General features: G+C 52.1%; 1 protein-coding gene across 3 annotated transcripts in view; it reads right to left on the reverse strand.

Annotated features, from left to right (window-relative positions):
• The window catches only part of EFNB1 (ephrin B1), a 73,940-nt gene that overhangs the window by 14,661 nt on the left and 42,057 nt on the right, over positions 1 to 17,222 (reverse strand). For all 3 annotated transcript variants that reach the window (XM_062584767.1, XM_062584768.1, XM_062584769.1), the window contains exon 2: positions 14,157 to 14,434. In XM_062584767.1, coding sequence (XP_062440751.1) covers positions 14,157 to 14,434 — 278 coding nt within the window. The remainder of the gene's footprint in view (positions 1 to 14,156; positions 14,435 to 17,222) is intronic.

Genomic DNA, 17,222 nt, shown 5'->3' on the forward strand with positions numbered 1-17,222 from the left:
AAGAGTCTCTTAAACGGTCAGCTTTGGACAGAGTAAGACATTTGGTTTCTCTTCTAGATTCCCTTTAGCAGGACTCTGTTATGATTTGGGCCCTGAAGTACAATTAATGTGCTGAGACTGTAGCAAATCCAAGTCTCTTTCCTTTTATTATTCTTAATTACTCTTCCATCTGTGTACAACAGCCTAGCTCCAGCTCCAGCCAAATGCTGCATGGATACAGCATGGACTCCAGCCCCGTAATCCTTCCCTCGTCCTCTGAAGTATCAAAGATTCAAGTTTTGACATTTTATTTCACAGCCTTCCTTTAGGACCTCTGCTTACCATAACGTGAATTTCCTCAGCTTTTTCTCTACTGGGACACGTTTTCCTGGTTTACGTAAGACCTGATGAGCTTCCACCTCGGAAAGGTTAAGAGAAGCTCTAAGCGCAGGAACATGAGGCCCTTCAGACACAAGTGGTCTTGCAGCTCGCGAAGGGGAGCCTGCGGGTAATTACTCTCCAAGAAAAGAGCCCATTATCCGGCCAGATGCTAAGACACAAGAAGTAGGTTCCCCAACACTAAGCTCCCATTGATCTCGTGGCTAATGGGCAGAGCAGCTGCGGCAGCGCAGCCCTCCCCGCGGCCCGGCCGCCTCCGGAGCACGCGGAGCCGGAGGAGACCGAGGGACCTCCGCCGCCCCGGAGAGGGGCACAGCCGCGTGGTGCCGTTGGGCCCTCCGCGCAGAGGGGAGGCGAGCCAGGACTACGCCTCGCGGAGAGGCACCCTCCACCGCCAGCTTGCGGAAAGAGCCAGCCCGGCCCCGCCGGACAGGCACCGCCGCGGGACTGGGCGCGCGGCAAACACAGGAGCAGCCCGCCAAAGCCACCAAGGCTGTCACAGCGCGAGCCCCTGGGAGCAGCAAAAGTTATACCGCCCTGCAGGAAACTTTTCATGTTTATTACTGAAGAGAAGTTCCACTTTCATTAACAAAAGCTGCCTTTCATCGTGCATCTGTGCTCCAGATCCTCAATCCACCCAGCCCCGTTGCCTTGTCACGCCTCCCTCCTCTCCTCCACCCCTTTTTGCAGGTAGCTCACTGCTGGGTGCCCGCACGGGCTCAGTTTAGCCCAAACTGGGCACCTCAGCCAGCAGCCTGGGACCGCGCTGCAGCACCGCTGACCGTCGGGAGGCTCCAGGAGTCGCATCCCGCGGGCTCCCCCACCGGGACCCGCAGAGGAGCCGCGGGAAGGCAGAGACTAGCGGATTTGGTCTCTGAAGAGGCCTCTCCTAAGAGGCAGCTGGGTACAAGAGCCTCAGCGCAGGGCTCGGGTCACCCACCCTCCGCCAGGAGGTCTACGCCGCGCTGGCGGCCCTTCTCGGCTCGGGCCGTGGCCCCGCACAGGCGCCTTGGCACCCGGGCGCTACGCCAGGAGAGCCCCGTGCCAACCCCCCCCCAGCCCGAGCCACCTGCCACCGTCTTCCAGTGCTGCCAGAGCATCGTAGCCCCCAAACCTGAGCTTGGAAAGCAATACTCCACGTTCGTTCTTTGCTTCCTAGTCTTTGCTCCTCTGTGGTTCAGATCTCACATTCGCATGTGTTCAGAAAAACGTACGTGTTTGCTAGAAAACAGGGCATCCCAGGAATTCAGAAGCTGCAATTTTAAAAACAATCACTAACCAGTCGTATTTCCCAGTAATCAGTTTGCCATTCCCTCTGCCTGCGGGGATTTCATCGTTCGAGGCTCCTGCGAGTGATCTACTCTGCGATGTGCCCGCACAGACCACTACAGCAGATGCACTGCAAGAAGGAAAACCCAAGTATGCCGAGCAGAAAGAGGAACAAGTGATTAATGCCTGGAGGTTTCCCCTTAATTTTCCTGTGGAGCTTTTCCCAGTAGGCCTGAGTATCAGCCAGACAACTTCTTAGCACAGCAAATATTAGTTAGGGCAAAATAACTGAAGCAATAGAAAGTGTAGAGCTAACGTACACGAGCCTTTGCCTCCAGAGGGAAGGAACAAATATCCCAGCAGTTCCAGCCAAGCCAAACCGGGACAGGACGCAGCAGTATTTCGAGAAGTAGCAGCACAGAGACAGGACTTTCACACTAGGACCCATGCTAGTTTGCACGGGGTAGCAGGCACATCGGCACACCAAGGTTTACCACGGCACTGATTCTCATTCAAGCACATCCCTGACAACTTCACTGGATCTCCTTAGCCTGCCAGTAGGAAACAGGTAGTGGTTTTGCAGCATTTAACTCCAAACCTGGCATTATTAATGGAAACTACAGACAACACAGAGGTGCAGAGCTGGCAGCAAAATCTGCAGGGCATGCTGGAGAGCAAGGAAGGAGCCTCCCACTATCAACGTTTCATGTTCAGACCACAGATGTGGGCAGAAAGTTTGCCTCAACAGCTCCCTCCAGCTTGTTGCTAAGAAGCTCGCTGGTTTTGCTGACAGCATCAGCCTCCAGGAGCAGCTGGGAGCCTTAAGCACAGGCTGTTTTTATGGCTTCACCTGGCACAACAAGAGCCACAAGCAGAGGAGCAAACTCCAAACCCAGCTCCTGCAGGCACAGGCACAGGATCACGTCTGCTGAGGCAGACACCCACGCCGTCTCCGCAGCACGGCGCGGAGCCAGGCCCGGCCATCACCTCCACGGGCTCCAGCTGTCCGGAGCACGGGGGGAAGCACGGAGACGTCAGCTGGGCAGGGCCGGGGGCGCGGGCAGGGAGGGGATGCGAGGCAAACCCAGTTGTTGGCTGACACAAAGGCACCATTTGTTGCAGTGGCTCTTGCAAGGGACTTTGGCATCCAGAAGCGCTACAGCCTTCGGGGAAGCCCTGGGGCACGAGCTGGCGGGGAGGGGAAACGCTAACGCCGGCTCAGTGCTGGAAGTACCTGGTTCAAAAACGAAGTTTCTAAAATCAGATGTCTCAAAGACTGAAACGCAGCAAGCGGTGGGGCAGGCAGGACTTTGCAGGGCTGGTCTGCTCGCTCCTCCACTGCGAGACGGGGCTGCTGGCTCCGCGCAGCGCTGCGGGCTGGGGCCGCGCACCTCCGCCGTGGCTCACGCTCCGCGGGCGTCGCGCTGCAAAGGCGGGTCGGTTATTGCGGCTCCCCGGTGCCGGGATGCGCTGGCACGCTGCCCTTTGGCGAAAGCCGGCAGCGCCAAGCGAACACAGACCTTACCCGTGTGCTGGGAGAGGAAGCGCAAGCCCAGATTTCAGCCTTTTGTTCCAGCTGCAATGTCGGATGGAGTCCCCCCGCCGGGGGGGGAAAGCAGATACTGCCAACCTCTGCTTTGGTCTCCAAGCAAGGCAGGAGGAAATGACCTAACGGTGCTGATTCTAGTCTGAATCGAATAAAATTAACCACTTTGCGTTTTCACAAAACCCTAAAAATTTTAACTGCTGAAGGAAGGGATTGTTCTGTCGTTCCAGTCCATTTCCCAATGAGCAAGGGCCAAGGCACACTTATTCCTACACGGCAAAGGAAATTGGAGATTTAGGTAAAGCGCCTGGGCTTGGGCCTCTCATTCCTTGTAATACATGTTCTCTCTCACTTCAGATGTGCTCCTCCGTGGCACAAGGGAAATGGTAGCAAGCCAGAGCGAATATGAAAGACAGATCATGTGTTGGATACCTTTGGGAAGTCAGACTTTCTAGCCTGAATTTTTTGTTTCAAACTGCAAAGACATCACATTGTAAAAATGAAGATTCAAATACGCTTCTGGAAATACTAATGAAAATAATAAGAATTTTAAAGTTAACCTCATTTTTTATACAGGATGGGCAGTTATATTTTTGACGCTCCTGTCCTGCAATAGTAGGCTAAGAGAGTGCACAAACCAGGAAAATAAAAATGTGGGAACAGCATCAATCTGCCAAACAAAGTATGCTATATCACAGCTCTCACCTTCATTCGACACTCGTTCCACTTTTATACGCAAACCACAAACTGTGTAATGTGTTCAATGTGGCAGAGTTAATTTTACAAGAAAATATTAGTTTTTTAATTTTCTGACTTGCACGTTTACTTCCTCGACCATAACGCTGCATTAACATCAAATCTGCCTCGTGGGAGCTGCACCTCAGGTGCTTTCCACTTTCCTTCTCCCTCCAACACACGCTGGCCTTTCTGGGCCAGGAAGCAGCCATGAGCTATGTTACAAGCCAGTAAGTAGAGTATGAAAAGGGAGGACATCATGCATCTATGTTATTTCTCATGTACTACAGCACATTTGCAATCTAGTTTGGTTTTGGGCTATCTAGAGCACTTTTGGGGAGGAAGGAGAACAATAAACCAACACTGAAATGTTGCATGGAGAAAGATAACACAAGTAATGTTTAATTGAAAACTTAATTTCCCATAAAAATAGCTTTTTGATGGAAAAATTATAATCAGTCCCAACTAGCATCATAATTAAGAGCCATAGCTACATCGCAGGTTAACATCATCAAGGCCAGAAAAGACTTCTCTTACCAACTGCAAGACCACTGATTCCATACTCAAGCTCTTTTGCACCAAATGCTGTTGAGAAGTCCCTGTTGAAAAGCATTGAGAAATCCCTATCCCCTACCCCTGCCTGTGCCTAGGAGCACCGTGCAAGCTCATTTACTTCACAGCCCTGGTGGGACTGGGGCATAAAATAAAGCCTTTGTCTTGAAGTCCATTCCCCTTCAAAAAAAAAAAAAAAAAAAAAAAGGATAGTATCAACACAACAGAAAGATTATTTGCAAGAACTCTGTGGCAGCCCCAAACAGTTAGTTATACATCAGAACAAAGTGCCACGTAATTCTCCACCTGATGCTCTGCCAGAGTCATTTGTGGGTCCCATTGGGACCTGGAGAGGAGGAAAGCACTTATTGAGTTTTAACAGGGTGTAAATCTCTTTGGTTAGGTAGCAAAACATCTGTGACTCTGAATAAGAAATCTGTTATTAAGGGAATGGAAAAGGACTCGCGAGGGGACAGCGTCAGTCCCCCAGTTAGGCTAACTCCAGCTCGCTGTATGTTCTGCCATGTGAAAGCCTGCACAGAGGGAGACGCAGACGCCCAACCCAAGCAACGCTCCCCTCCGAGCCTGCAGCTGCAGCAGTGCAGTTAGCTCCAGCTTCGTCATCACTACAAAGACACCAAACTGGAGGCAGTTCAGAGAACAAGCAAAGTTATCAGGAACTGGAGAGGTTGATTTATGTGCAAATTTTCTAAAAGTTAAATCTGCCTGGCTTGGCTAAGCGACAAGTAAGGGAGAGCCTCTGAAGACATGCAGGGTGTTTGGCATCAGGGAGAGACTGGAGTTAGGGCTCATTGTGGGACAGCCAGAAGGAAACCTAGCTACGATTCAAAGGTAAACTTTGCATAAACATCAGGAATCTCTTGGCAACAGTGCAGTTTACATTGGTGCGATTCTTGGCCCAAGCACAGATGTAACCTCGCAACCAGGACAGAAGTGAGCCCAAATACATTTTTTCCTTTTTTGGGGGGTGGGGGGAGGTGGGAGGACACACTGCGGCTGTGCACACAGCAAGTGTTTCGTCTGCTTTGGGCCGAGTGACCATCAGGCTCATCAAGCAACGGGGTGAATCCTGGCACTGCTGGAAGCAAGCCCAGATTGATCCTGAGGGTGGAGCAGGATCAACAGATGACTCAGAAGTCTCGCAACACTTCATTCCATGTCAACTAGTGCAGTAGCTTGATAACACCTTACCAACGTGCCTGGCACAACACGCTGTCTGGCAACACCCACAACATGCGGCTCCCCAGCTGAGTAAGCGTGAGGAGCACCCACACTCCAGGAGCAGAGAGTCCTCAAAGCCAACACATTATCTTCTAGGCCGAGCAGGACTCTAGCAAGGTGGTCTTAGAGCTCTGCTCCAGGACAACTCTGACATACAGACTAAAGTTTGCCGGGAATTGCCTGAGTTACAGGATTTGGAGATTTCCAGTACGTGCTAAATAAACACCCAAGCAGGTTGAAGACTAGCCCAAACCAGGGCTGACTCCACAGCACTCAGCTCGCACAGAGGGACAGTCGCCTGCTCGCCCGTGCTGCGCACAGGAGCCCTTCACCCACCACTCCATCAGCCCTGCTGTTCTGCACCAAGCAACATTGCTGGAACTCAATTAACTGTGTTAATACCAGCTCTGTGCTGCAAAGCGGGATCAAAGAGCACAGCCATTACACAGCAGCGGCAGAAAAATCATCACTCCTAGGGCAAAGAAACTTCAAATAGCAACTAAAACTAATTTTCCCCGGAAAGACAAGCTTTTAAACGCACAGCACACAACCTGAGCAATCCTCAACCAGCACACACAGGCCATTCGAGAGGATGTCAAAACACAGATCCTGGAAATTAAAAGAAGATGGAAAAGGGCTATGTATCATGATTCATTAACACCCACATCAAACTCACTTGCACACTGCATGGCTCATAGTCCCAGTGTGGCAACACTTCTTGGAGTGTTGCAGTCCCACCGCAGAGCCGAGGACAGCAATGTTGGGGCACTCATGCGGAGACGTTTGGGCATAGTCATGTAAGAGTCATGCATGTGGCTCAGCGCGCTCAGAAACAGTGTGAAACGGAGGCAAGCAGTCAAGCAGGATGAAGGGATGGAGCCTACGTAGTGTTAGGCTTGCTGTAGTCCACTCAGTTGTACCCCATGCTGCACACCCTCTCACTTCCCAGGAGCACCAAGCACTAAACAGGTTTGGTTTTCTGCTGAAGAGTTAGGTCTGCTTTAAGAAGCAGCTCTTAGAAGTAGTTTCAGCTAAGGAAGGGAATTCTTTAGCGTTGAGAAAGCCTGAACCTGTCAATAACTAACTTGGTTCCCACCGCAGAGCTGAGGACAGCAAGGCAGGTTGAGAAAGAGCGATTTTCCCACCCCGGCTCCCAGTGGCAGCCACGCAGGTGCCCCAGGAAAGCAGCTCCAGAGGGGCAGGTCAGCACAAGAGGGAACCCCAAGGAGCCAACGGGGCGGCCAGCAGCCACAGAGTTAAACTGGTACCATTATCCCCCTGCTCTGCCCTTTGCTCTGGGCAGGGCCTCCCCTCCCCCTGCGCCCAGGAGCAGATCAAAGTCCTGGTATTTACCTCCTGGTTGGGTGCAGGGACACAGGCCCTTTCTGATAGGGCTTTTCATCCCTATTAGTGCCATGAAAGGCTGAGCTATGAGATCAGCTGCCAGGGGCTGTACAGGGACAACTCTGAGCCGAAAAGGTCAGGAGGGAGGAGGAGAAGAGAAAAGAGGCAGAGGCTTAAGGGACAGGGCTCAACAAAATCGCATTTACTCTGGTCACGGTCTTCAGACAAGCGTCCAAGACAAGTAACCGTGTGTTGTCTAACGGCCATTATTTGGGTTTGACATGTCCAGTGCATAGGCTTTGAAGTTCTGAGATGGACACTGTTAGAGGCCCATTTGTCTTTAACGCAGGCCTGTGAGCTCCCACACATCATTTGCAGCACCTCCTTCGGGGAGCAAGGCTGGAGGCATCTCATGACCCATCACTCCTGCACCACCCTACTGAAGCTCTTCATGGAACGGGACAGGCTGCCATTGAATCCCACCAATACCACAAGCATCTCCTTCTGCAACACCTGCAACTCGCACAGACGCGTCATGGCTTGCTTTAGTATAGTTAGCAGGGCACAACTGCACAAAGCTTGACACGTGTTAACCACTGATGTATTCATCCAGCATCTCTGATGGACGCTGTAGCCATTATAGATTTCCACTCTGTCACTACTACAAGAAAGTAGTCAAATGGCAAGTATAGGCAACTAGGCTGATGCTGTCTTCCAGCTACCAGATTACTGGTAAGGGGATGAGATCAAGCTCCAGCCGCAGTCATTAATACTGGGAGACTCCCAGGTCTCAACAGACTTGGGGGGGGGGAGGTGGCCTCAGAGTTCACTTCAGCCCCACATATCAGCGAAGAGAAGCCGATCCATGAAACCAGACAGTTATGTCACCACTGCTTTGGATGGCTTTGTTTCACCCAGACTTTCAATGTCTTCAAAGGTATGTTGCTAGCCCACAGGACAAGGATGTTCCATATTTGTGGAGCACCAACGCATCTGAGTGGAGAATGAGGAAGCTGGTTAATTGGGTTTTTATCAGCGAAAGTTCATAGCTCTCATCATGGCATCAAAAAGCGCTTTTGCTTTCAACTCATTTTCACCAAACAAGTTGTGGGACAGAAAATGAAGAGTACATTAAAGTGGTCACATTCAAATGCAATCAGCAAAGAAACCAAGCAAAGACCTGGCTCGCTGACAAGTCACTCCCTGGGGGTTATGACTGGCAGCCGGAACAGCAGTCCTCTCCCTGTAACATGGATACGCAGATAATATTGCATCAGATACAGCAACACTTCAGAAAGAGAAGCCCAGCTAATGCTGCATTAGTTGCAATAGAAGGAATGAAAGAGGAAATTACTAAATACCAGAACTGCAAAAAGGACTAAATTATTCAAGCTGCTCCATAGACACTCTCACACATGCTCCTACTCTTAGCTAGCATTTACCAAAGACTTTTTAAACCAATGGCTACTATATCTGAAGAGTCAGAAGCTGGAGAAGCAGAAGTATAGCAAGTAAAGCAAGGAGGGTGACATGTCTCAGAAAGATTCTGGCGGCCCTTGGCACACATATGTAACCCCCTTCTTCACATTAAAGTTCAAGCAACAGAAAAATGCTGAGGAAGACAGAAGGCCCATGGATGAAACCCACACTGTAGAAGTTACCACAAGTAATTCTTGCCAGAAATCTAATTGCATCCAAAAACAGAAATGCAAGACAAGGGGTTTAAAGAAACACTCTTTTTGTAATATATCTGGTCTCACTAAATCGTGCTGCCAAAAAAAGTTAGGTTGGATTATGAACATTATTACGTCAAAGGTGACTGAAGAACTTGAAGAGTAACAATAAACAGCAAACGCATTAGATTTATGAGGCTAATACCTACTGGGGCCTCACTTTTATTTTAGCATTTTCATCAAATGAAGAGAAAGAAGGCTATTTATTAGCTGCATTGAATAACACTACATTGGGAGGGGTTGAGTCATATGACTGAGGTCAAACACCTCAAGTGCGCTCAGGGACTTCACAAAGGGGTACGCAGAAGTATTGTTCTGGAAAAACAGAACAATACTTCTTGGACAGCACACTGCCCCTCAAGTGTCTGCCTGGAATTATAAATAACTACCTGGAGAATATGAAAAGGTTGAATAAGGCTTGGCTTCAGGACCTTTACTCTTCTGCACCCAATCAAACACAGAAAGGACTGTAGGGATCATCATCATCATCAAAATGCTATTGTGACGATGATAGAAAACAAATTAGATAAACGTGTCCAAGGATATAATAAGTGTTAGGTTGAGGAAACACGTCATCTAAGCCATCTCCCTGCCAAAGCAATATGGCACCAGAAGCAGCGAGTACATTTTTGGACAGCATCCAGAGCTACTGCATCCTGGGGAGCAGAGCTGGGAGTTCCTCCTCATGCAGTTCTGGTGCCAGTACATCTGGATTCATATATCTCTATCTAGGCACCTCATTACCAGAGATAGTAAAACTGGAGCAAGTTCAAAGAATAGCAGCAAACACAATTAAGAGCTGGAGTGAATTATGAAGGGAGGTTAAGAGAGCTAAACCTGTATGGCTGGCTAAGTGTGTAAGTGATGGGGAAGCTGGAACTGCCCACAAGCATCTGAAGAGTGCAGGCACCAGAGGAAGGGAGGAAAGTTATTTGAGTGGGACAACGAGATGCAAGAAAGCAGAGCAAATCACATGCAACAGGGAAAAATTAAGGCTGAACAGAAATGTTTTTATGATCAGGCTTTCAGACCATGGAGCAGATGATCTGCAGGTGGGAAGTCGGACCTACGCCAAGACCTCTAGGACAGCACACTTCAGAAAACATTCTTCAGGGTCAATGTCATTCTTGCTAGAGCTTTTTGCTCTCAGTATCCCCAAAAGCAAATAGATAATTTATTTTTAAGCAATCATACTCTTCCCTCCCATTTCAACCATTCACAAGCAACCATCTCCTTTAATAGCTCTGTAAGCATGCAGGGAAGAGTAACTGTATGCCTGTTAATAAGTATACTTTGGTACTGACACTGCAAATCCAAACCTCACTGCTGACCCAGAGAACGGCAGTGGAATTCACCTCTGTGCACATACCTCTCCGAATAAAAACTACCCGAAAGCCTTCATCTACCTCCTCAGCAGTCTGCCCAAGGGCTTGCCTTTGTGCGTTGCAGATGAGCCTCCAAAAGTGCACTTTCACTAGCAAAAAAAAAAAAAAAAGGGAAAAAAAGAAAAGAAGAAAAAAAAAAGGAAAAAAGGGAAAAGAATTCATGCCTGTTATATTTCACCCTCCTACCTCCCAGGCAAGAGGGCAGGAGGAACTACGCAGCAGAAAGAACACTATATATTTCACTCCATCTTCCAGTGGTGTAAAATGTGCCTTGCCACAGATTACAACCGTGTGAAGAATTTGCTCCTGACCCACAGCAAAACCAGCTTACCCCAACGCCTCAGCAGAGGGTCACCACGGCTAGGAGAAGTCACTACAAAACACACATTCGGACAGATCCACTTCTTGCTTGGGCACCCCAAGCTGGTATGGAAAGAGACTCCTACAGAAAGCCCAGCTACAGTTAACTCTCCCCCAAAACACCAGCTGCTACAAAGACCAGGTTCAACTACGAAGAGGAGGAAGGGGCTTGCGTGGGACTGCTCCAGAGCTGCTTTGCACGGAGCGCGCAGGACACCGGGGCACAAAAGCTTTCCAGCTAGGGCAGCTTCCCCTGCACACGTCAGGTGCTGGGCACGCACCCTGCGCGCGCTGAAGGGTTACGTCTTCGATCTGTGCCCAAGAGAGGAGAAGCCAAGGACCCCCCTGAACTCAGGTCTGCTGACTGAAGCACTCTCAGATCAACACAGGAGCAAAGCACCCGGCTCCGGACCCGGGCCGCCGCAGACGGTGTCCGGAGGCAGCGGGCACCCCCACCAAGCCTTCATCTCAGGCACGGACTCGCAGCCAAGCGCTCTCGCGTCTCGCTCTTCATGAAAAGCTCTGGGAAGAGGGCTCATCTCTCCCTGTCCGACCCCGGGAGAAAAGATGCTTTTAATGACAGCCTTCAGCTGCGCCGAGGGGCTCGGCGCGAGGACTCAGAGCACGCAGGGAGGTTACATTTGCTTTCAAAAGCCTTTTTCATCGCTAGAGCAGCCTAAGCCGAGGGCCGAGGCGGTGCCCCTGCACGATTAAAGCAGCCCTAAACGAAGCCCGGCAGATGCACCGCGCCGGCGCGGGGCAAGGCGAGGCGGGGGGGAGCCGCCGCTGAACGAGTTCGGGCCCCGGGAAGCGCGGGCGCCGCAGCGGCGCGCTCCTCCAGCCGGCCTCGGGACGGCCGCGGCCCAGCGGCACACGTCCCGCCGCCGCCCGCGCTCCTCGCCGCTTCAACACGGCTGCCCTAAGGCTTAGGGCCGCCAGCAAATGAAAAGGAAGAAAAAACCTTTTGTGTTCGAGGCAAGCTTGGGGAGCGGAGTGGGGGAAGAAAGAGAAGCGGCAGCACGTGGGTGGTCTGCTCAGGAGACTTCTGACTTTGTTTTTTTGGCTATTTTATTTCTTGGCAGAAAGAGCTCCTGGGGTTTCTCGGCAGTGGGCACGGCCAGATCACAGGAGCATCTTCGGCCCACCCAGGGGCCAAAGTTCAGCTCGCGGCGGCCGCGCAACCCCCGAGCCGCGGAGGCCCGCTTCAAAGCGCCGGGAAGTCAGGAGAAATTAGAGTCAGAGACGGCTGGAGCAGGGCCCGAGCGGCGGCAGGCCGAGGCTGAGCGCAGGCGGGACGGGGCCGGCCGCGGTCCCAGCGCGAGGCTGCAGCCCGCTCCCAGCGGCATCGCCCCCGCCCAGACCTGCACCGACCCCCACTGCGGAGGGGGTGGCCACCACGGGCTCCCAGGCGTTTGCCCAGAATACGGAAGGCGGATGCGCTGCTCCGCATTTCGCCCCTCCCTTGTCTCCCCCCGCCGCCCCGCTCCTCCTCGTTTGCCCTGAATCAAGCCATGCTTCAGGGAGACGCTGCAGGAAGGGCTGGCCTTCTGGTCCAGCCAGCGCCCGACAGCCCCGGTTGCCGGCAGGAGGTGAGACCGCAGCCACAGGGACGTCGTGCAGCGGCGTTCGAGGCAGCGGGCGCCGTGACTCCCGGCCCGGCCAGCTGCAGCCAAGGGCCATCAAGACCGAGCAGGCACGAGCGACGCCTGCGCGCTTCCCGGGCGCTGGGGAACCGCACGCTCGCTCGGGAGGCGGGCGCCGCAGGGGCCCTCTCTGCACGGAGCTGAGCTGGGCGGCTTTCGGGATTGCCGCCCCGGAGCGCCCGGGCCCTCCGGCAGCACCGGCTCCACCGCGGCGCTCCAGCCCCGAGCCTCGCGGCGCACCAAGGCAGTGCTGGCAGCGAGCGTCACCCGCGCTGCAGAGACACCGGGCTGCCCGCCGACGACCAGAAGGCCCGTCTTGGTTAGAAAGCGCCGCAAGTCCCTTCGTCTCGAGGTGCGCGTTAGAAATAGCTAACTAAAACCTACTGCTGAAGAGCCAAGGGTAGGCTCAGAAGTGATCTGTAGAGAAGTTCATCCTTTTTTCGCGTACCAGGTTTACTCAGTTTATGTTGCAGCATAAACACAGACATCTCAAACTCCAGATATGGCTCCCTAGGGAAAACCACAGAGGCTGGCAGCACGTCTAGGGCATCGCTCTGCCCCGCAGCCACGGCACCTTCAGCTAAAGCTGCCTGCAAGGTCCTGGCCACCCCTAAACCAGCAAAGATTTCAGGCTAAAACAGACTGGCTGCTGAACAAAATGCGGCAGAGTCCACGTCTCGGCACTCGACTCCCACCCTGCAGGCTGACCTCTGCGCTGGGCTGCCCGTCGGCGAGTCGGCGGCACGTGACGGCGAAGCAGCACGGAGGGAGCCGCGGAGGCGGGAGGTGACAGATGAGCTGTGGCGGCAGCACCGTGCCCTTCCCCTGCTGCTTCGACAGCGGGTTAGCATGCAATGCGCCCAGTCAAGCAGAAACAGCGAGGTTCGGGCGAAACCATGGCACGGGAAGGAAGAGGAAAACCAGCGAGCTAGGAGAGCACGCACCGAGCCCCAGCAGAGCCGCGCTGGCTGCAGGGAAGCTCCTCGCAGGGCCCGGCCTGTCGGCAGGATTGCTCTCGCCCCACTGCTGTGCCGAGTGGGGAATCCCGCAGGCCGTCTCCTTCCTTTACAGCCCCGCAGAGCTGGCACAGGCTCCAGCGAGGCAGGCACATCCCTGCAGCGGGTCTCCTGCACGCAAGGACTGCAGGCTCCGAGAGAACCCAGCCATCCCACCCCCCACCTTCAATAAAGCAAAGTTATAAAGGAAAATGCAATGGGTACAACCCAGGATACAGAATTTTATAACCACCTAGACCACAACAAGCTCATGGGTAGGATATTTCTCCCCGGCAATGAAGGCTGCTTTCAAATGCAAGAGCTGCTCCACGGAGGCAGCATGCTTCGCCTTTGCTGCTATCTCGAAGCAAGGCTGAGTGGTTAATTTATCACTATTACACCAGGATCCTACTGTTATATCAACATCTTCCCAATTCCAGGGTAAGCGCTAGAAGAAAGGCCCCATATAACCTCTAAACTCAGAAGCTGTTATCAGATATAAGCTCCAGCACCATAAAAACGCTTCAGACATGGAGAAACACATTCCTCCTCCATGCCAGGTCTAATACAAGCTGGAGAAAGCATTCCCTGCTCCTATAGCTGCATAAGGATGGGGTCCAGGGCACAGAGGCAGGGGCAGTGAGGAGCACAGCATGCTGGCTAGATAAGGGCTAATAATCCACTTGGCCGGCAGCACATTCCTCCCCTTGCACCAGCCACCCTCCCCCTTCTCCCCTCTCCCATCCAGCAGGGAAATATTTTCCATACGTGTCAGCTATTAGCACCAGCCAAGTCAGCAGCAAGTGCCTGGCGACACTCTCCAGGCGGCCAGCGCAGGCCTCCCGCGGGCCGCTGGATGCGGTGCAGCGGCTTGCACCCAGCCCGGTTTCCCCGGGGAAACCCCCACACAGCGCCCCATCTTCTGGACCCCGGGGACTGCAAGCTGGGCAGTGAGGAAGAGGAGGGTGACTCACATGTAATGAAGTAATCCTGATGTCTTTTGAATTCCAGGCCCATGTAGTTGGGGCTGAACTCCTGAAACTTGATAGTGAAGCGAATCTCCTGCTCGGGCCGGTTGCAAGTCACCAGCACGTTGGGATCCATGACAGTGCTGCAGGCATCTGCCTGGTCCTTCTTTACCAGGTACAGCTTGTAATATTCGTAAGGCTTGGACGGCTCCGCCTTGGGGCAGATAATGTCCAGTTTATCCCCAATCTCCGGGTAGATGACCAGCCCTTTCCCAGTCATGAATCTGGAAGGAAAGGAGAGAAGGTAAGATGTTAGTTATACAGAGAACTGTATGGGCAGCAACCACACAGCCTGCACAACATCGCCACATTTCTCCCTGTGTCGAACCCCACTTTGTGCGCTACACGGCTTCATACGATTTGTTTCAGGCAGAAACTCTGCTGTTTTCCCTCCACAAAATGTTTTTTGATACAAGAAGAAAGTTCTCCTCTTCCTTCACCATCACTGAATGTGCAAGGGGCCAGTGCAGGCTGCTCATCAACAGAAAAAGGGTCTCCCTTGGTTCATTCTTGCTCCCTAACCTTCCTGCTGCTGAGAAGGTGATACCCTTCCCCAGGCCCATGCCTGGAAATAACACAAGCTAGCAGGCAGCTCTGGCCTGTAAGGGAACTGCACAACACTACCCAACAGCCTGCTGCAGCCTGGGCTCTCGTGGAACTACACAGCTCTGCGCAAGCTGCCATGCTTGACACCTAGGTCATGAGCCTCCTGCAGCGCCAGGATGGTCTGGCACAGGCAGCAGTCCTGACAACCAAAGAGTGGGGAGGGATCCCGTCCACACCCCAGTTACCCACGGAATTCCTGTCCTTAAATGGAAGGAGAAAGAAAGTATCTAGCAGGACAACTTTTACCAACACCTCAGTTGCCACAGCGCAACAGTATGCCCAGGAGCGTGGGAGGACCGGATAGAGAAGAGTAAGTAGGGATAAAAGCTATTTGGGGCTGGAAGGCAGGGCATTACTAAGGGAAGCGAAGGGAAGGAAGGCAATATGTTGATAATTAATAATCAAATTTCATTATTGTAGAGCAATACTCTGATATTTTTTCAGTGCAAAGTAGAGAATGGGGCAACAAGGAGGGAAGCAGCGGAGTATCTACCCTGATGTAAGCAATGTAATGAACTCTTCATAGAAGATAGCATGGGAATGGAGGTTACTGCAAAGTTCTCTGTTGCAGTTGCCTGATGCAATCTGGGCACTGGGAAGACTGGAGACAGCATGCCTTGATAGGTTGTACATCTATAGCTCTCCTCTTCTTCTCTCAGACATTACCAGTCCCCACATCACCCTGCTCCAACGGTAATCACGCTCAGTTCCTCGGGAACAGAGCCACGAGGTCCTCTTCTCCCCAGAGGCAGCTGCACAGGCTGAGACTACAGGCACCAAAGTAACAAGAACAAACATACAAGACTAACCTGCTCCGTGGCTCTCATACAAGTCTTAGCAAGAAGCCAAGGAGCTGAAACCAGAGTCCAGGCAGCCCAGGCTTTAGGCCTTTCATTGCATGAGCTCCAGATTTACACAACAGGTTCCAAGAAGGCAGGCACAGGAGGTGGAGCTCAAACCCACACACATGCCCTGATGCCCTTAGCAAGCACTCCAAAGTTCAGGTTAAGCTGTAGTATAGGAAGAGACAGCCAGGACAGACATCATCTGCATCTCTTTTCTAGCCCAGTGGGTCAGAGTGGAGTAGCCTTAGTTCTTGCCTTCAGCCAGCTCAACAGGATGAGGCAAGACACAGAAACAGCAGGTAATATTGCCTTTTATCCACACCAGTCCAGACTCAGGAGTTTAATTCAGATACGTTATCTGCCCAATCCTTCCTGCTGGGTCACATACAGGAGGAGCTACAACTCAGCCTCAAGCACGAGTAGGAACTTGTCAGCTACAGCTCCAGAGGCACCTGTCAGGTCAAAAGGAAGCCACTGCTTCCACTAGGGCTCCAGGCTGAAAGGGGAAATAGGATCTTTCCAATTTTGATATACCAGCAGCACAGGTATCAGCTCAGTAGCTGCACCTTTGCCATGTAAGCTTGCGGGAAGTAATTAAGTTTCATAAAAGTCATGACTTCTGGAACAAGGCTATACAGTAACCTCATAAAAGAGCAGGAAACTTAACTCCTAAATGACCACGCTCTTGGCCCGTGAAGACCAAACACGGAGAACAATGGAAGGCAGCAAAACGACCTTATTGTGCTCATTTGCAGCCACTCGCCAAGCGAGCGATGCAATCCCGCTCCAGCCCCAGCGTTTCTGGCAGATGAGCCCTGCTTTGCCTTTACATTACCAAGTAGGTCACCTGGCTGTTTGCCAAAACACCATTTCCAAAGCATTACATGCAATAAAGGCTTCCCCCACCCACTACCTGAGCCCTGATGCAATCCCAGGAGACGTTTAGTAGACGATGTAGAGAAGCCCCTGCCCCTCCCTCCCCTTGCTCACCATCTCCACCCTGTGAGAGGCCACAGACATGCAGCACAAGTAAACACTTGCACGCTCACTCACAGGTTCCCACCCTAAGAGGCAGCTGAATCCCACATTCGTTTCTCCACAGTTGGGCTGAGTCAGACATTTTCTGGCAAAGAACTCCCAAGTGACTCAAATTCCCTCCTTCAGCCTCTGCTGGCTCCCTTCTGCCCAAGAGATGCCAAACAGGAAGCCACAAACAAGTAAAGCAGATGTCTTGCAATTCCAGGGCAGGCAAAGAGAGCTCCTATCTACCTTCCATCTCAACACCACGAAAGCCATCACAGCTGCTTTGGCCAATGAGGCATTTGCAATGACTGCAAACCTATCAGTCCATATGACATCAACCAGCATTTATGGCGTAATAGTCCTTGTGGTCTTGGATAAGGTCAAGTTGATTTTTAATTATAAGAGCACTGGAAAAATATGGGGAAGAGGGGGAACATAAAGCAGTCGTGGGAACACAGCTGGGAACATCCAAACACTATATCCTATTGGCACTTCTTAATCTTATATGATTCAGAACTAAAGTTTGTGTGTTTTATTT

The sequence above is a fragment of the Rhea pennata genome, chromosome 11 (assembly GCF_028389875.1).
Source record: "Rhea pennata isolate bPtePen1 chromosome 11, bPtePen1.pri, whole genome shotgun sequence".
NCBI lineage: Eukaryota > Metazoa > Chordata > Aves > Rheiformes > Rheidae > Rhea > Rhea pennata.